Genomic DNA, 20794 nt, shown 5'->3' on the forward strand with positions numbered 1-20794 from the left:
CATTAGATGTTTATATCTATATACTATATACATTAGATGTTTCTTTGATATTCTCCTTAGAGATGCACTTGTCCAAGGGCTTTATTAAATAGAACAAGCTCAAAGATCGCATATTACAGGAGAAAATAATTGTGTCTAAGAAAGTCAGTGAATCTCAGTGTATAAAAAAGGGGTTTTGATGAATGTTAAACATCAAGTGACACCTTGCTTTTGGGTAATGGAAAGGTTTTCTAGTTGTGTTTTGGATGACTGAAAGGCATATAATTCAGAATATTATTTAAGTGTTTCAAGTTTTCTTCAGGAGTGCCAATTTCCGCTTGTCTTAAGGTACTCATCTATTTAATCTTTTTCAGTGTCCGTCTTGTTTCCGTTTTACTCATTATTTTAACTTAGTAGTGACTTTCTTTAATATGGAAGGCTGCTTTCTATTTCATTTCATGCTTGCTCTCAGAATTAGTAGAAGAGATGGATTCTTGGAAACTGGGACAAAATGTTTATGAAAGCAGTTACTCAAAGCTCAAGGTGCTCAAAATGCAGTGAGCATACATTGAATCTGGCTTTGTGGACGAGTGATTAAACAGTGTCTTACAGCAAGTTTGCATTAGTACAGCTGAATTTCTTGGTGGAAATCCATGGTTTTAGGGTTCATGGAATTTAGAAGTAGTAGTTGCATTATTTCTGTATTTGCCACATCACAGAATTAAGCTGTAAATGGGAAACATTATGGTGGCCAACATTAGAACGGTTTGCTTAAAGAAGCTGTGGAATCTACCTCTTTGGAGATAGCTTACTTAGGCCAGACATGACCCAGAACAGGATCCAGTGTTGGCTTCAAAGCAAGCCTTGCTCTGATCAGGAGGAAGGACATGACCTCCTGACACTGCTGAGAAAACAGCACTAAGCATTGTCTTACAACTGGTAAGAGGCTGTAGATTGCATTCAGTGAGTTCCTTAAAAAGCAACAAAACAAGAATCCTTTTTAGATTTCATCCTCACTTTCTTGTTGTTGTTGTTCTCCAATTACATATTTTATATTACATATACTTTTTCTGAGTTAAGAAAAAAGATGGTGCTGCTTTTTGCAAAGGGTCAACTAACTTGAAGTCTGAAGTCTATGTAAAATAATAAGTGTTAGTTAAAATAACTGCAGTTGAAATAGTTCCCAGGAACTTCTTTCAGTTGTAGAATTTGCCCTTAATTATGATTTAATTCAATGAGCTAATTTAGAATAATAGCTGAATTTAATAAAAGCTTTCTATTTTGCAATATAACATAATGTATGGGGAAAATGGTTAGACATGTAAATTACATGCTTTTTTCCTGTTAAAAACTGATACCCCTTCATTACCCTTTCTTCCCAAAAACTGACTCAGAAGTTGAGGTGTGAACTGAGGTTTGCAGGTTCAATTTACAGACAAAACATCTAAAGAGAGGGCTTTTCATATGTTCTCACCTGTTCTCAGAATTACTGTGAGAAAATGGAGCAGAGATTTTCCTTTTCTGTTTTGACACTGTGAAAATAATAGTGTAGAAAAGTCAAACAGCAGAATGAAATTGTCTGAGTTGGGAACTGAGAAGTGCTAAAGTTTTGGATTTGTATGTGTGTGTATTTTTTCATCTACTTTGAATTAAGATTTTCAGAGGGAGTTACACACTTCTTCTCAGCCACTCTGTTACTCCTGGGTCATTATGATCTCTTCTAGTCCTTCGCAGGTTGAAATATTTTGTGTGATGTAAGTGGGATGGGTGTTGCTGTCTTGGTTTGTTGAGAGCTGGTGCTGATTTAATTGGCACCAGTAGCAGAAGAAAAGGGGCAAGAGCCAGGAAATGAAAACAAGTGGGATCCTCTTTTTACTTCCCAGTGGAGGCCTACTTTGATCCACTGAAGGGGGCAATATAGGGGAGTAGGTTTTGTCAAATATAGTCTCTGAGGGATCAGCACATCTCAAGTCAGTTAAATTTTTTAATTACACTTAATTATTTTCTTGCTAGTAATTTTTCCCCATGGGCATGTTAGTTTTTGCTGCATGAAAATCTCTCAGCTGTGAGGCAAGAGATCCCTTTGAAGCTGAGTCTGCTGCATGTGAGCTCAGGGGTGTGGGAAGCAGGGAGGAGAGTCATTATTAGAATAGAGTCATTAAGGTTGGAAAAGAACTCCAAGATCATTGAGTCAAACATTGGACCAAACAATATCACATCGATTAAGCCATAGCACTGAGTGCCAAGTGCAAAACCAAAGCTGCTCTTTGAATTGAACCTAGTCTTGTAAACTAGGGAGAGGGTTTGTCTTACTGCTAGGAACAGGATTTGGAATTGCAGAACTGTCAGTGCTTTTGCTTAGATTTATTTTTACCAAGTGGCACAGAAGTATTGATTTCTGTATTGATTCCCAGCAAGCTGAAATAGAAAGTATTAATAAGCAGACACTCTAATATAACCTTTTCTTAGTTTTAACACCGATAACATTTGTCTGCCTTTCTAGAAAACTGAAGTTCAAAACAAGTCAAATCACATCTTTAAATTTTGGCTGATTCATTACAGATTGTTTTTTTTTTAGTTCACTGGGGATTGTGTTTATCTGAGTCAAAGTTTTTAAACAGAAATGGTTACAGAATGTGTTAATACTTATTGATCTTATTAATAAGCTAAGATCTTAAATAAAGGAGCAATTTCCATCCTGTCTCATTGTCAAGGGAGTGGGTTAGTTTGTGGCAGTGGATCAGCTGGTGGGAAATACTTCAACTTAAAAACCTGGTGAAAAAAATAAAGTTTTAGTTCAGACTTTTTATTTGGGAGACTTTTTTCCAGTTGTGATTAAGCAGAATTTACTGATGTCTTTCAGAATATTAGGCCTGGTTCTGAGAAAATTGTCTGATGGTCTAATGACCATTGTATGAATACTTCCACACCTGCATTAGGCAGTGTGTGGTTTTGTATATTTACATATAGATGTCAAGAATACTTTATTTACTGTAGACATTAGAAATACATGGGCTGTGTAGCTTCATTACTGTACTAAACAAAGAGAGATATTCCTTCTTTATGAACAGAACAAGAGGAGAGGGACCATTTTGGGCAGAAACTACAGTTGGTTTGGCAACCTAACTGGTGATCTGTTTTGAGATGTTTGACAGTATGCTTTTGCTTTACAACCTTATGAACAGATGAACTAAAATCATCTTTTTTCTTAGGCCTAGAAGTCTCTTGGTTGGTGTTACCTGATATGACTTAACATAACATTTCTTTTATTATAAGTATGTGGTTGAATATAAACATTGTAATTTCACTTCTTCCATTTTGATTTTCTTGTAGACATTTCAGCAGTCTTCTCTACAGCAGAAAAGTAAAAAGAAGAACAAAGGTAAAAAATAAATTTGTTCTCATCTATGGGTAGGAAGGGATTTGCCAAGATTAATTCTATGGTATTGCAGTATATGAGGAACTCTAACTTGGTAGCTCCAGTAAAATGCTCAGTTCAGTTGATCATATTGAGAATGTATTAGTCCATTTCTGATGTCTCATAGTTACCTAATGTTCCTCTACCTTCATGTATCTGCTTTTATCTTTTTTTTTTTTTTTTGAATACTTAGACTCTAGCCTCTTTGGGGCCAGGGTTGGTTTTTCCAGCTGTGTTCAGGTAATGCCTCACTGCAGCACTTGCTCATTACCTACGCTCTCAGGTAATTTATATCATAGTAAATTTTCCTCCTTTGATTTTGAAGTACAAAGGCCTTAGGAACTATTTAGTTTCAAAAAGAGCTGCAAGGAGAGGTTTGTGAACACCTGTGAAGTACTTTAATGGTTGTATTTGGTAACCAAGTGGGAAGTACATGAATTATATGTTGTGCACTTTATCCTAATGTGAAATATGTTGAAAATTACAAGTAAGCATTTTTCTTATTTTTAAATATCTTGCCTTTCTTTTCTCTATAGTGTCTTCTGTCTTCTCTTTCTGTGTTGCTTTTTTTTTTTTTTTTTTTTTTTGTCTTACCCATAGGATATGAACTCTGAGATGCTGGACATGGTTTGGTTTGATTTGCTTTGGCCTTTAAATTATGGTGGTGTGCATAAGCTTTGTGGTCAAAACAGAACACTTGTAATAATTTTTCACAGCAATTCAAGGTTGAAGTTTTTAATTAATTTTCTTAAACAGATATATAGTGCTTTCTGACTAGGTATCTTGTTGATTTAGTGGACAAATCAAATGCTTTCACATCACCTCGTTGTCATTTTCAGCTCCTATTCCTGGTAAAAGCAAAAGACGGATCTCATGTAAAGATCTCGGTCGAGGGGACTGTGAAGGCTGGCTTTGGAAAAAGAAAGATGCCAAGAGTTACTTCTCCCAAAAATGGAAAAAGTACTGGTTTGTCCTGAAGGACACATCTCTATATTGGTATATCAATGAAGAGGTAAACACCTGTTCTCACTGTCTCAATGAATACTTTGTGTAGTGCTGTAGTCAGGATTTAGTGTGAAAGCAATGCTTTCAGTGCTTATATATGTTCATAGCTTTATTCACACAAATAATCATACTGAAATTAATATTAACTGTCTGAAAAAATTACCATGAAGGTTTTGAGATATCTGTTCCTTCCAATTCACTTCTTAATACATGGAGAAATAACACAGTTTTCTGTGTCCTCATGACACCAGTTTAGAATAAATTTATCCTCAAACCCTTGAAAGAGAAAAGGTAATTACTTAATCCTGTCATTCAAGCTCAGTCATGGAAGTGTAAACTTTAATGTTGTGCTGCCTGGTGTTTCTTGTTTATCTCTGCTAGGCAATTAAGGAAGATAGTTCTGTTTTCTCAGTTCTGTTCTCCTGTTGTTTCTTCTTTGTAGCTTTTGATATAATTTCAGTGCTCATAAATGCTGAACTTAAAAGCACAGGAGCATCCCAGCTGAATTGTGTACAGCTTTGATTATGCAACATTTTCTGCATTGGTACACATTTGTTATATCAGCATTAGCTTTTTGCCAGTGTTATGATAGCTTGATTTTTAATCCTATTAGACTCATTAGTAAATATACTCAGATAAAACCATTGTTAACATCTGTATACACTCTGTCCTGGACTTGTTCTTTTAATCATAGCAAGCATTTGTACATAACTTTTTCAAAGTAATCTCCAACTTCTCCCTGAGTAAACAGAGAGCAAGTTGTTCCTGAGCTCTCAAAGCCTGTTTTCTCAGGCTCATTCCATTTGTGCCTTGATCCCAGTTGCAGAGCAGTAACCCAAACTCCCTCCTCTCTGTTCTCCCTCCCTTGGCTACTACAAGGTTTTCATCAGGGCAGGAACTGATGCCTACAATGCAGTGAGTGGTCAGCACTGGGTCCAAGGGGCAGCTCTGAGCTCTGCTGTCGGGGGCAGCGCTCTCAGCTCCTCCGTGTCCCACTCCATCCCAAGTTTCCCTGAGGTTTTCTGAGTTTTGGGTTTTCTTGAGCCCTCAGCTCCCTCAGCACAGTGTCTGTCATCACCAGTAGAGTCAAAGGCTGGTAGGGGGTGCCTCAGGGGCAGGGGGACAGACAGGCAAACACTGCTCTTGCCAAAACTCTGTTTCTCTAGGCAACCATTCAAAAAAGTAGCAAGATTATTCTAAACAGTGTCTTTTTGATTTTAAAATACCTGCTAATGCAGAACCAGTTACAGTCCTGTACCTTCCACATAATGACTCCAGCTCTAGTTTTATATGCTGATGTGTGCCTTTTACTTATTTTTAGAAAGGATGCAATCATATGGACTGCATATGTGGTGTAAATAATCATTTAAACTCTTAGGAAGAGATGTATATTTCTTCACATATGTTTTTGTGTTTTCCAGCTTCATTTTTATGATCCTGTATTAATTTTGCATGCAAAGTTATGAGCAGTTAAATAACTGAGTCTGTGTTATTGATGTAATAGTAGCTTAATATAAATAATGCTTTCAAACTGTGAAAAGTCAAGGGAGATTGCATAGCTGATAAAATAAATTCTGTAAAATCTTCAGAGGAGAGGGGAGGAAGGTCAGATATATTCTGAATGTTGTAGAGAGATAAAAGTAGCTGAAGAGATATCATGCCTCTTAGCTGTGATACATAAAAATTATAAACATCCATTGAAATTGCTTTTTTTCTCTGTTTCTTCCACTAGGCTGAATTTCTCCTTACTAATTACTACATTTCCCAAAAAATTGACTAATTACAATAACTAATTGACTGAATACATGTGGTCATTTTGTATGTTTTCAAATGTTGGTTCAGCTGTGAAATTGTTTCAGAAAACTGAGTATTTAAAATGGTATTTTTCACCAAGGGGTCTGTCTTGCTACTTCAGCAGAAGTCCCAGTGACTTCTGTGGGAGGTTTGCCAGAGCAGAGCAGACACGAGTATTCCTTTTGTAAGAAGCAGGCAAGTGAAAATATTTGCAAGTTTTCCACGTGCTGGATTTTTTTCCTTACACTTTAGCTACAGTAATATCTGGAACTGTCTTTGCAGGATGAAAAAGCAGAAGGATTCATCAGTCTACCTGAATTTAAAATTGACAGAGCCAGTGAATGCCGCAAGAAATAGTAAGCATGCTTAAAAATAATGCAATGATACAATCAATAAAGTGCAAACAAAATACAAGGTTTTCCCTTAAAACTGGGAGATAATAGACTTGGTTAAAATTGTCAAGAGGTTGTATCACAGAATAAGCTCATATGAAAAAAGCAAATTCTTTTTTTCTGTCTGAAGTGCCATCTTGCCCAAAGAAGGCTTTTTTTTCACTTCATCATGACCACAGTGCTTGACTATACCAAAATTAATTATGAGCAAGAAGGCTGCTTGGCTGCTTCTGTTCCTTTATTTTCCTTGTTCTACTTTCCTTTTTTTCCTTTCTGTTTGGGGTTGCTTTTTTTTTTTTTTTTTTTTTTTTTTTTATTTGTTTGATAAGGGTTGGAGAGTCTTTAGGTTCTTTATAGTCAGTAAAAAGCTTTAGGTATAATACAGAGACCATCTAAATAAAAAAGTCCCCAAGTTCATGGCCAGGCATCAATATTTAATGTAACTCCAAATTAGTTAGCATCATCTCAAAGTTTGCTGAGACATTATTTCAGTCGTGGGATAGAGTAAAAAAAGAGGATGACGGTGATTTGTTGTATTTTTGTTATATGACCTAAAGGTCTCAAAGAACATTTCTTCTCACCTGTTTATGCTGCTATCCAGATTTGTGCCATTGCACAAATCCATTTATTATTTAGATAAATTCAAGCATATGTAGCAATGTGACAGGTGCATGCTCCCACAGAGATATTTTTAGAGTGATTATTCAAAATTTTTTTTGCTTTGCCTTCTAATGATTTGTACATTTTTTAAACAAGGCTGGAATTGCTGAAATTTGTGCAAAGCATCATTTTCAAATGAAAAATGGTATGATTTGTACTACCTCCAGTTCTACAGAATGCACCAACCTTTTATCAGTTGATCTGTATCTCTCTTTAGGATGAGCTCTACACTTCAAGGTGGTCTCAAAGGGCAGAAGATAAAAACTGCAGGGGAAAAAAAAAAGATACATTAGTTTGAATCTTTTGTTCTGTGTCCTTGAGCCACGTGGCTAAAATGCTTCTTTGTTTCTTTTTTGTTGGTGCAGAGCATAAAGTCAACTCATTTTTCAGAATTGCATCCTGCTACAATTGTTTTGGTTAGATTTGACTTGATTTTGGTGTCTATTGAATAGCAGCACATAAAATGTGATTATTAAGATTATTTGCTTGGGTGGCAGATAAAGGGAAAACACCCTCTAAGAATCTAGATGACAGATGCTGTAACAGTTTTAAGAAGTCCAGTTTTAGGTTTCAGTGACTTGATGATGTCTTTCTAAACTGAGCAGATGTCACTGTACATCTGCTTTGACTTGCATAGCCCTGCTGTAATTTGTTAGAAGAATCTGTTTAGTCTCAATGTTATGTTACCTTTTCTAGCAGAAACTTTCCTGTTACCAGTTTCATTTGCCTGATTTCTGAAACACAGATATGTGTCCATCTGTGTGCACACAGACATGTATACTGAAAATTGCAAGCATGACAAGCATGAAGAATGTCATTGCCATTGTTCTGAGACTCAATTGATTAAAGAGTGAGAATTATTATATTATGTTATATATGTGTGTACGTGTATATATATATAAAATCCATTATGTCTCAGAAAAATGGTGATGGTGCTCATCATGTTTTGTGTTTGCAGTTTTCCTTATTTTCTTTAGGACTGTTTCATATTTTTTTTTTGTGAAGAGACACCTTCAGATAGTTCTCAAAATGATTCTTCTCTACTGTAAATTATTCATTATTTCAAATGCATTTGCTGGGTCTTCAGGTACTTCACCATAAATCTTTACCCAACATAATTAAAAGATTCTTTCTCGTAATTTATTTCATATTATGTATGAAATGCAGTAATTCTCTCAGCCCAGTCATGTTGATTACTTTGGTGGAAAGGAAAGATGAGATGTAATTGCCCATTGCTTAGGATGACCTCATGAACACACTGTTGATTTATGACAGCTTCTCAGAAGTCAATCAGCACAATCACAATTTCCTGCTTGAAATACAATCATTAGAGCTAAAGGTAATGTCAAAGTCATTGGGATGTGAGAAATCACAAGGACTGAGAATTTTACTGTTGTATTGAATTAATTGTTTAGTCAGTTTTCTGTTCAGAAAAAATTGACAGCTATATGTGTATCAGCAAAATTACCCAATAAGTAAAATTATATCCTTAACTGATGAACTTCATCCACATACAGTACACTGCAGGTGATGGTTGAACAATTATTTATGCACACGTGAATGAAGGATTATTTAGAAGAGTAGCTGAAGAGCCCTTCACTTGGTGAAACCAGGCATGATCCTAAAAGTTGGATGTTCATATACTCTTTGGGGGCATGCAGAAATATGACCTCATCTCATTCCTTGGTGACCATGTGATCTTACATTTCAGAAAAAAAAAAAAAAAAGAAGAGTTGTGCCATTACATTTCTTTAATTGTGTTTTTCCTCTACAGTGCATTCAAAGCCTGCCATCCTAAGATCAAAAGTTTTTATTTTGCTGCTGAACATCTAGATGATATGAACAGGTAAGGAAATCTAGCAAAGTTCAAGAACCCACTCCTTAAATGTGATTTTTTTGGAAGCTACTAATAACACAGGTATAATAAACACAGGTATAATAATTACTTGTTAGTATAAAAAGATAAGTTTAATTGCTGAGAAAATAGGTGCAGAAAAACATTGTTTCTGACTGCCTTTATATGTTAATTATTTAATTCAAAAACATTACCTCTTTTTTGACACAAAGGTTTGAAATCTTTAGAAACATGATTCCATGTTTTTAAAAAGAAATAAATGCAGTGTGTGAAACAACATCCAAACACAATTTCAGAATTCCAGGTTTCTGGTTTTGGTTGTGTGGCACCTGCAAAGGTGAGGTATCTCCAACTCTGCTTCCTTACATACTCCCAAACACATGGTGCTTCCTCTGGGAGTCCTTCTGTTTCTTGTCCTGAAGGGAGTAAGAAGTTGGAGAAACATTTAAAGCAGTCACTGGTTTTTTATGCCAGTCTTGAAAAAGGAGTGGAAGTTACAATGAATTTTGCAGATTCTCTCCACTTCCATGAATTTTGAAGTGAAACTTTGGTTGTATTGGATTTGATAGGGAAAATTTCAGCATTTTAAAAAGAACAAGGACTTGAGTCTTAGTTCTTTGCGTCCTAAATTTTATTGTGTCTGTTCTTGGCCACTTGTGCAGTTTTTCAGAAAAATGATTGAGACTTCAGCACAAAATAAACACAATTCCTTCTAATTCATTTGAATGGTAAATGAGAACACGAATCCCATGTTTATTCAAATATTAAGGGGTTTATTTCATTTATTTTCACAATATAAACTGAAATTAATTCAGTTCAGAATAATATGCCATTTTCATCAAATGACAGACGACACAAACAAAAATCTATTATTGCAACCTGAGAATTGTTCTGTCTTAGATAATGTCTGTTGATACCCTCGCTGACCAGAGCTGTTTTCAAAACAGAGGAAGAAGGTGATAAAACTGAATCAATAAAACTTAGCAAGTTCTATAATCATGGTTTAATCTCTCCTGTGTGTACTGGATTCAACTACCTGGCAGAGCACCTTCAGGATACTGCCAGTTCATTGCTGATAATATTTGGATGGAAAGGCATGCTGATATTACACTGTGCCTGCTTTCCTTTAGAAATAGCTGTCTGGTAACATTTTTTCAGAAGTTTGTGCACAACTGAGGCTCATTGCAAAAGTCTCATCACACTTAGAAAACTTAAAACCTTTTTAGTGGTTTGTGAAATTTTGGGCTTGCCTTTCTTTGATAATTCTGTCCAGCCAGTCACACAAAAAGCAGTTTGTTGCACAGCAAACAGAATAATAGCTTGGTCTCTATTCAACATATCCTGAACCACAGCAGCAGCTGAATCATTTCTGTCAGCAGGTGCTCACTCAATATGACAAGGCACCTTCTTTTGGAGGATAGAAATCTATGTATTTTTTTGGTAACCAAAAAGCAGCAGCAAATGTGCAGCAGTATTTTAAAAATATATTGCACAGTGTAAAACACAGGAATTAAAATATTTTTACTTTCTCACCACAAATAGTCTTTTTACCATGTTTTGAGACTAGTGCATATTAATTCCTTTAGAATGAGCTTGACAAAGATTGGATCTGAGTTATAAACATGTAAGTTCAATCTCTGTCAAGGTCTGTGGAATTACTTGAAATTCTTACATTTGAGTTGCCATCAGAGTCTCACCAAAGAATTTTATTTTTTTCTCTTTGTTTAATGTTTTAGAAAAATTAGTTCACTTCCACACATATTCAATTAACTCAAAAGAGGGGAAAAAACGTTCTGAAAAATAGTCTTTCAAATGCAGGGGTAATAAAATACTTCCTGTCTAAAAGTATTTTGAATCCTAGATGAGGTAAAACATGGAATGAAATTATGAAGTTAAATTAGCTCTCTTTTGACCATTTTATGTTCTTTTTTTTTTTGTCAAGTTTCTGACATGAATTCTGGTTATGTATCAGGCAGTCATTTCAATTTTGTTTTACTTGAAGCAGAAGAAACAACAGTAGAAAACTGCTAATATATAGAATGACTGAAAGCTCAAAATGGTTCAATTCCTTCATCTCTTATATAAAATAATTCAGTTGTTTATATTAAGAAATGTTTGCCAGCTATGAAGTTTTTGTTTGTGTGTATCTACTCACATAAAATGGGTATTTTAATCTCTGTCACTATTCAAATTTGCTTACTACTTTTATGACTGTGCCACACCATGGTGCTGGTAAGGAGTCTGGAGAGCTATAATCACTGAATTCTGTTGCTGTGGCATCTGAAGTCCCTTTAGTCCATATGGTCACGCCAGCAAAATGTTCTTATTACCTGTTAGCATGCTTTTTCCATGGGAGAAGAAGGACAGAATATTCTTTATAGATGCAAAGTACTTTTTTCTAGTGTAAATGTATGGTCATGGAAACACGTTGCTTGGAAATTCATTGTTATTCTCTTCACTCTGGTTAAACTGCATTCAGGTATTCTTAGACACTCTAAGGTATCCAAATTCCCATGCAGCAAGTTCATCCTATAACCTTGAGGTTTATGATTAAGGAGAATTTGACACCCTGCTTTCACTAAAAGTATTGCATCTACCTCAATGTGAGATAAGATAGAGAAATGTTTCCTACTAGTCTGTGAGAGTGAGAGTACTGTGCATCTTTCCTTACAGAAATTGCAAGTCTGCAGAAAGTCAGGGGGGTTTAATCCTGTTCTATGTGTCATAAAACTGTTTTGATTAAATACTGACAAGAAATGAATGTGCTGTTCTTAAAAAGAAAAAAAAAAAAGGAAACCTGAATGACTGCTGCAGTTACCAGTGACACTGTTTATTGAATTCTCACAAGAAAATTGAAGCTGCCTTTACTGTAAAGAAGCAATATGTTCTTGGCCTCTTGCCCTCCAAAGGTTACAGTGCCTACCAGGACACACACACTGAAGGGAAGAAAGATAGAAATCCTCCCATGGCCTAGGGCTTTGTATCTATTAATATGCACATTAAGAAACATTTGTGTAGCTGTATGATTGGAACTTTTGTCCCCAGTGCATTGTAACCCAGGCATGTATTACTCCTCTTCCATTCTGCAGGAGATCTGTCTGTTCCTCTTTGATACAAGTCCAGTGTGTTGGATTTCTCATACAAGTCTAACTTGAACAAACCAGAACTCTGGCCATGCTTTATTAAAATAATACTAATTCCCTAACCCTATCTGAAGAAGCTTTAGCAGCACATATCAGAAACTATGCAGAAGAAGTCAATGCCATTCCTTTAGTTTCCAGAATGGCCAACGACTCAAAAACTGTGGTTGTTCACAGTGTACAACCACATCAGTGGTTACAACCACCTTCTGGTTCACCCCACCGGCACTGCAGGTCATAGTACAGACCTCAACACAGATCATGACCTGCAGAAATTCATTAGAGGTGAAGTCAGTCTGGTGTCTCTCTCAAGAATGAGAGAATGCTACACATTTCCTGGGCTCTCATTAGATTTTATTTTTCAGGAAATAATGCTTTCCTGGAAACAGTCATCTGTCATCTCTGAAAGCAGCATCAATTGACTGAGAGTTGAGTGTTCATTTATTTAATTGGATACCTCAATAATAAGCAAACTTACCAGGAAATGCTGTCTCATGTTTAGGACAGAATGAAGGACAGGAGAACCTTTATAGCTCTACTGTCTAATGCTTTGTGGTCAGCAGCCCTACCCAGTGGGGATCATAGGTGGCTGTTCCCTGCTGGCACTGCAGGTGGGGGTGGTAAACTGGGGGTTGAACTGGGAACGTGAAATCATGAAGAGGTGAGAGGCAAGCAAAGCACCATCCCCACTGTCTGCCATGCCATTTGACAGAGCAGGTGCTTGTCATCCTGTGCTGCTTTTCCCTTTGGGCACAGACAAGTCTGTTGCCTTTGTTGGTCCCTCTGCAGCACGGGGCTGGAGTGCTGTGGGTGAGGTCCCTGTCTCTGTGCCTCTGATTTGAGCTGGCTCAGCTGGCAGCTGAGCTTTATTCCCAAAGGAGGTCTTCACATATCAAAAATGTGAGCCTAAAACATGACTTTGTAAAAGATCATCTTTTGGCTTTGAAGATGTAACATCATTGTCTGAGATGAGGTTTGTTGATTTCTCTTCCTGTGTGCTGCTTGTTTTTACGACTGAATGGCGCTTCCTATACAACTCAAATTCTAAGTGCTCTCTTCAGCTTCCCTATTCTTCTGGCAGAAATTTTGATTGTGTGGTATCATGAAGTATTCTGCAATCACTTTAGGAGCAAATCCCTAGCTTTCTTTTCAATGTTCAATGATTTATGGATCATTAATATCGTTTACAGATCAAAAATGGGGTCACTGTTTGTGCTTAGACAGTGGCAGTCGGTGGAAAGTGTACCTTCCCATGCCAGGGAAATTTGTAACTAGAAGATTGTTAAGATCCTTCCAGCCTAAAGCATTCTATAGTTCTCTGACTCCATGATGACAGGAGTTAATTTCTAGAAAAGCAGCTGTATTTTATGATTTGATGCTTGCTCTGCACTGCAATGTCTCGAAGACAGGCATGCAGGAGACATTACAAAGGTATGTCCTCTGCTGAGACAAACATCCTGTTTCTGTGCATGCAGTATGGAAACAAAACCCATCAGGCACAGCTTTCTGAAATGGGGGTTTCCCATCCCTGAAGAAAACCCAAACCTGACTGGAGTTGTCTTTCTGTATACCCTAGCAGTTAAATTGCAAGCCAGTAGGTTGGCAAACCAGGCCTGTCAAATTCTGACTCTGGGATGACTGGAGCAAGTAATTCCAGGTTTACCATGGAATGGACAACACGGGAGATTGCTGTGGTGGTTTAAAGCCTCGTTGATGAAGGACCTGATTCAGTGTAAGCATTTGGCTAATGAATACACTGAGAGCCCCATGGGGGAAGAGCACAGGTTGAAACTGCCCTGCTACAGACAGTTCAATGTATACTTGGCAATGACAGCCCTACTAGAAAAGAGCAGCAAGAGCTCATTTGCTTTTTGGATTGGGTTTTTTGTGGGTTTTTTTGGCTTTTTTTGTGGGTTTTTTTGGTTTTTTTTTGGTTTTTTTTTGTTTTTTGTTTTTTGTTTTTTTTTTTTTGTTGTTGTTGTTTGGTTTGTTTTTTTTTTTTTTTTTCATTGGTTTGGGTTCTGGGTTTTTTTGTATAGGTTTGTTTGGGGTTGTTTTTTTTAATTTGTGCAATTTATGGAAGCACTTTTTCAAAGCTAAGTTGGGATTAATGCCTTAGATGTGAATTGCATTGAAGAAACTATCTTTCTCTGTGCATATCTCCGACTCAAACACAAAAGTGAATTCTGATATGCCTCCTTCTCTTTGTACAGGGCACTGTAGGTAAGCTCTAAAACATAATGGCATAATTAAACCACAATGTCTGTTTGGGAGTGAACCTGTTCTTTTTACTGCCATTTTCTGCTCTGTTCCTCTGCTAAGCTGCCAATTCAGGCCTTAAAATATTGCTTCAATCTCTGAAAAGTGGTATTTATTCTTAAGAAATCAGAACAGCAGGAGTATTTGTGTGACAGCATATCTGTGAGCAGCAGACTTAACAACTCTTTGATTATTTCTAAATCCTTTATTTTACAGATCTTTGACATCATACATGGTTTTTCATTTGAAATAAAATCCTTGCTGTGAAAACAGTTTGTTCAGCAGCAAAATCATAGATCTTTGGAGACTCCCTGAATAAGGGTATCAAAGAGAACAGCTGTCTGATATGAAAAATAACATTGTCCTTAATCTCCTTCAGATGCTTCTAGGTTTGTTTTTGCAAGAATTGCATGCAGAAATTAAGAGGCTGGCTGGGTATCATTGCTTTTTTTAATATTATTTCAGATGGCTCAACAGAATTAACATGCTTGCTGCTGGCTATGCAGAAAGAGAGAGGATCAAACAAGAGCAAGGTAATGTGTTATTATTTTGGTTTCTTCTGTCAACTCTTATCACAAGTTCACCTGTTCTCTTTTTCCTGCTGTGTATCAGGCCTCATTCTTGTCATCTGAAAGAAATCACATATGGGTATTGCTGTTATTGCTTTAGAGAATTCCTTCTCTGTCAGGAGTTCTGACTAATTCCTTCAGACTCTGATCTGCAGACACTTCTGAGATTATTTCTGAGAAGGCTGCAAAAGATAGCTAAAAAAGCAGATGTACTGCCAGTAAGCTCCACTATATGGTACCAAGGAATCTCTGTCCCTTATCAGAAGAAACTTAAGAATCTGGAGGCTAAAAAAAATACTTGAAACATTGCATTTGTGTTTGAATTCACAGAGGGCAGGAGTGCATGAAATTGGTCTTGGGAAGAAAACCATTTTTCTAAAGCCTGTGGAGATAATTTGATTTACCCTAAGGACTTTAATTTTAAGGCCACTTAAATTTTGTGATTCCTACTGGTTTTACTGTATTGCAGTGTGCTGCTACAGCCCTGTTGGCATTTCACTTGGAGTTGTAGGCTTACCACATTTTTACATGTTTATTTAATATTTAATGGGTTAAAAAAACCAGCATATCTAAAATAATGTGTTGATTTTCTTTGAACTGTTGCAGTAGAAATTGTATTTGCAGACAGAAAAAAAGAAAGGGTCAGTCCAATTATGTTGTGGAGGCTGTTTCTTAGAATTGCCAGTGACATGGATGCACAGAAGGGTTCCCATCTAAGTATCTGCTTTGGCAAGCAGATAGCTTTTGAATTCATGCTCTTTTTAACATGTACCCAGCAGCAGGCACCAGAAAATTGCAGTGGTCGTGATGATCCAGAGCTTATCCAGATGCCTGTGTGCCTGCTTCCCACTCAGTCAAAACCTCAGTTTTTAATTCTGTGGCTCTGAAACCTGCATCAGAAAGGTTTTGGGCCAAAAAACTCATGTCATTTTTGACACCAGGCCCTCTGCATTCACACAGCCCAGCATAGCAGCACCGCGCTCACTGTTCTCCAGTCATGTTCTCAGTGCATTACCAGACCTGGAAATCAGTTTGGGAATGATATTTCCTAAGCAGCACTACAGTAACCTGTTTGAAAGGACCTGTGTACCATCTGTTGTCACTGCTTGAAGAGGCTGTGAACAAACTCTGAATCTCGGAGTCTTTGAGGAAATCCTCTGTTTTGGCATTCAAAGCCAAAATACAATTTTTATTGACAGCAGGTTGGCACTAGAATTACAATGCCATGTGGGACAGTAAGTGAAAAGGTGTATGTTATGCTAATGCTGTCCAAGTGCACAATTACACATGATACACCTTTCAAAATCCAGATGGACGTGGAGAAATATTTTTGCTACTAAGAAATCCCTGAGTAATAAAATAGCAGATGATCCAGATAGACGTGAGATGATGTGCATTCAGGCCTCATGTAGCCTATTATTAAAATGTCTCCCTATTGAAGATAATCAGTGAATCCCCACTGACTATGCAAATTATATCCTAGGCACTGACAGAGTTCTTTATTACCACTCTAACACCATCCACTCATGTTGATTTGTTGTAGGCAGGTAGGTAGAACTGTACCCTCTCTGTGTGGCTTAGTTGTGTTTAGTGTGGGAGGCAGTATCACATTGTCCCCTTGCTGCTCTGCACTGTTTTAATATCTCTGGTGATTTTCCTTGGCTCCCTGCACAAGAGCTGTTACACAGTTCAATAGTATCCCTAATTAGCAAAGTTAGCAAAGTAAAACCTCTCTATCACTTCAAGCATTTTTGCAATTATAGAAACTGAAGCTGGAATTTTCTATATTCAGTGACTGTACCAATTGTCATCTGCATATTTGATTTGACAAAAGCTCTTTTATTTCTGCGCAATTCAGCCCTTTGCAGGAAAGCTTTACAATACCTCTAAAACAATTCAACAGGAGTTGTCAAATCTGTCTCAATTAAGAGTAGAATGGTTCTGAATCTAAAGTTCATAAATATATTTCAAGAGCTTCAGAGATGCACGAATCATCGAATTGTGGGTGTGCTGCTGAATAAAATGTTACATTCTGTACAGAACAGTTTTATAAAAATACCTTCAACTTTTCATATGAAATACAATGCATGTTAGCAATACATCAAGGGACTTCCTTGGATGGAGAAGTTATATACTTTCCAGTCACATAAATCAGAGGGAAAAAATCCCTAGTTTATATAAATAGAGTATATTTATTCAGGAAATGGTAGATCAGTGTTGGTTTATATATAATATATTCAGTCTGTTAGTCATTGAGAAAACTTTCAAGATATGCCTGATGCATAGAGCTTGTCCATCACTGAATTGGACAAATTACAGAGAGAGATACAGCAACTGTTTCATAGCATCATACATGTTTTAGATGGACTCTAATGAGTCAGTTGCCAAAAGCAGAGCATTTATAAAAATTGCTGGGAGGCCATTTTCATACACTTTATCTGAAAATTGGCCCCTGTTACTGCAGAAACTTTCAAGACAAGCTATAGGCTGCCAACAGAATTCCCTGTCTGAGATAAGGTGTGCAAAAGTGTCATACTACGGTGTTCTCTTGGATGTGGATTTGACAGGAAGAACACCTTCGTATTTTTAGCCAAAATTGGAACCTGCACTGAGACTGCTAAATTTTGCTTTCAGAATAAACAGTTGAGCTCCAAGTCTGCAGAAATGTCACTGAAGAATGCAGTTCTGACAGGTCTCTCACCACACAGCGCACCATTAGGCTTTGCTGCAATAGGAAAAAACATGCCTACATGCCAGTATTTTCAACTGGTTTAAGTTGCTGGAAACAGGTTTTTTTAAAACTAGGATTTGTTTAGAAAAAGAGTTTTCACTGATTTAGTCTTTCATTCACCAGGAGATAATTATTTGTAGATGTCTAGAGACATAACCATTAGTATTTTTTTTATTTTATAGTCATAAAAGCTTTACTTATGTAACTTATTTATTATACTGTTTGAAGAGAATTTCTCAGCTGTAAGCTTGCAGGAAGCAAATGAAAAGGCTTGGAGTAAAATCAGAATTGCTATTGTGTGGAAAAATTGAATAGATAAATAAGGCTGTCCCCACCAATACTAAAATCTAAAAAATACAAAACTATAGAGACTCCTGTTCCAAGATGATGTCATTTAAAGGTAAGTTTATGTTTTAAGTCTGGAATAGTATTAAATATGGTTGATCATTGATCATACAATACAGTAATCATAAGAAAAAATCATTAAGACAAAATTACATGTGGTGCCAGCTCGGATTTTTAGTTTGTGAAGCAGCAATCAGTCTTTTTTTCCTTATCTATCAAAGAGAGAGTAGTAATGATGCACTTTGTTGAACACTTGAGGTGAAGTGAAAATTGGCTGTGATTAATCTGTGAGCAGTCTGAGCTATAGTGTCCTGTAGTACAATGATTTACCCAAGTACTGGAAGGTGATCCAGTCAGAAACAAAGTTACAACAGAAATGTTTGCGTAAGTCTTACAATGTGCAAAAATGTTGAGTTGTCTGTCTTGAACTGAGTCAGCAGTTAAGTAGGGGGTTTTTTTTGCAGGATTAAGGTTCAGTGTCCTTTTAGTTAGATGCTGTTCTACTTCAAAAAATATTTTTTACATAATAAATTCCCATGTAGCATATTCTTCTGTGTGTTTTCCCCTTTGAAATAAGCTCGGCCAAGACTTGATTTCCTGAAAAAATGAAATGTTTTCATTAAACTTTAAACTTAACCCACAAAAACTCTTTATACTTTAGTCCTTTATACTTTCTCATCCTTCTTTTTGAATTCTGTTCTTAAATGTCATTGTCATATTTTCCCTTACCATGTCACCTTTCTGTTCTTGCATGGACAACTGGGCAGCAGCTGTTTTATGAAGCAGATATATGATACAAAGTTTTTCTTTGTCTTGCCTCAAATACTACTGTTTGTTATTAGAAATTGAACTGAAAAACATGTCTAACTGGTAGAAAATAATGGAGAAAATGGGTAGAAAAATAGCACTGATTATTCATGGGTGCAATAACTCCTACCTGTTTGATTTTCCAGTTGGTTAAATGCATTTGTTGATGTTATTTGCAGTCAACAAGACTTTAGCAAAACTGTGTTTTTAATAATATCTGTTAAAAAAATATTTGAGGATTTTTCCAATAAATGTCCAGTCATAATTATTTTTGTGGCTGTATAAATATTGGAAAGTCTGATACATATATTAAGAGTATTCTGTATGCTGTTACATTCATAAGGTGTGCACAAGAGTTAAATTTGTGGCTCATTTACACGTTTTTGTCCAATAGCTCTGTAATGGGACATTAGGTTTAGTATACCCCATAATGTTTAGAATTTTCTCTCTTTAGACTAGGACAATTCCAAGTTACAGCAGCTAACACTGACAGCATCAGCTTTCTGGTATTTCACTGCCAACAATACCAAAGGAGGAGTTTCTTGTTCCTTTTGTGAAAGCAAATCTCTGATACAAAACTGCATCAAAATGTGCTGGCAGTTTTTGACCTGATCCTTGTTTGACTTGTAGATTACTGGAGCGAGAGTGACAAGGAGGAGGCTGACACTCCATCAACGCCGAAGCAGGACAGCCCCCCACCCCCATATGACACCTACCCACGGCCACCTTCGGTGAGTCACCTGCAGCTGGCCCAAAGGGCCACCTCTGCCTGCTCTCCTGCCCAGGAGCACATGCATGCACCCAGGATGGAGCTCGACCATGTGGTTTTTCAATCAGTGCTTAAGGCATTGGTTAAGCAACACACATTGCACACTTCAGTGGCCGCCGATGCTGTTTTCACTGGTTTGTAGAGAATAGGGATTTAAACCCCACTTGCTGTACAAAATAGATTAAGTTACAGAAGTCTTTCTTCTTGTTCTTCATTCATGATGGACAGCTACTCATCCATGCAATGCCTCACCACCCTCTTACCAACTTTCTGAGAAAGTGTTATTACCTCAGGAACAACACAGACTCTTCTCTAAGGCTCCAGAAATTGTGCTGTGAAGCATTACAGTAACTAATTACACTTGAATTTCCAGAGAAATGCCAGCATAAAAGTGTTCTGTCTTGTATTGCAAACAGCAAAAACAGGTGTTCTCTTGTTGTGAAAGTGTAGGTGTCTGTTATAAATATAAATTAGAAAAAGGGGGATTTTTTTTCTTGAAAACTATATTATAGACCTCTAACTTACTCTCCAGTGGGAATTTTAACTTTCATCTCTGAATACTTAGTGTTAACTAATGCATCTTACTTGGATATGGTTTTTTGAATGAACAGTGGGGAATTTCAGGGAAAAGAGAGCATTCATGGTGTTTAATTTGAAGGCAGTACTTTGTCACCGACATGTTCTATGAAAAATCCTTTCCTTAGGATTTTTCCCTCCTGAGAAGCTGAGAGGCCTCAGGAACAAACTGTAAACAATTCTTATCTGCTGCTGTGGAATGCACCAGGTGGATCTGTGATTGGTCTCATCTGGTTGTTTCCAATTAATGGCCAATCACAGTTCACCTGCCCAGACTGTCTCGGTTAGAGATGAGCCTTTGTTATTCATTCTTTTTCTATTCTTAGCTTAGCTTTCTCATTAAATCCTTTCCTCTATTCTTTTAGTATAGTTTTAATATATTATCTATCATAAAATAATAAATCAAGACTTCTGATACATGGAGTCAACTTTCTCCTCTCTCCCCTCATCCTGGGACCCTTGTGGACAATACCACAGTACTCTATCTTACAAAAT

The 20794-nt window shown here is 36.8% G+C and overlaps 1 protein-coding gene across 5 annotated transcripts in view; it reads left to right on the forward strand.

Moving 5' to 3' along the window:
- CNKSR2 (connector enhancer of kinase suppressor of Ras 2) overlaps window positions 1-20794 on the forward strand; it is a 206825-nt gene that overhangs the window by 145479 nt on the left and 40552 nt on the right. For all 5 annotated transcript variants that reach the window (XM_030234813.2, XM_030234814.2, XM_050978190.1 and 2 more), the window contains 6 exons: window positions 3313-3361; window positions 4237-4409; window positions 6479-6552; window positions 9023-9094; window positions 14968-15035; window positions 19585-19685. In XM_030234813.2, coding sequence (XP_030090673.1) covers window positions 3313-3361; window positions 4237-4409; window positions 6479-6552; window positions 9023-9094; window positions 14968-15035; window positions 19585-19685 — 537 coding nt within the window. The remainder of the gene's footprint in view (window positions 1-3312; window positions 3362-4236; window positions 4410-6478; window positions 6553-9022; window positions 9095-14967; window positions 15036-19584; window positions 19686-20794) is intronic.

This window comes from Serinus canaria, chromosome 1, assembly GCF_022539315.1.
Source record: "Serinus canaria isolate serCan28SL12 chromosome 1, serCan2020, whole genome shotgun sequence".
NCBI classification, from domain to species: domain Eukaryota; kingdom Metazoa; phylum Chordata; class Aves; order Passeriformes; family Fringillidae; genus Serinus; species Serinus canaria.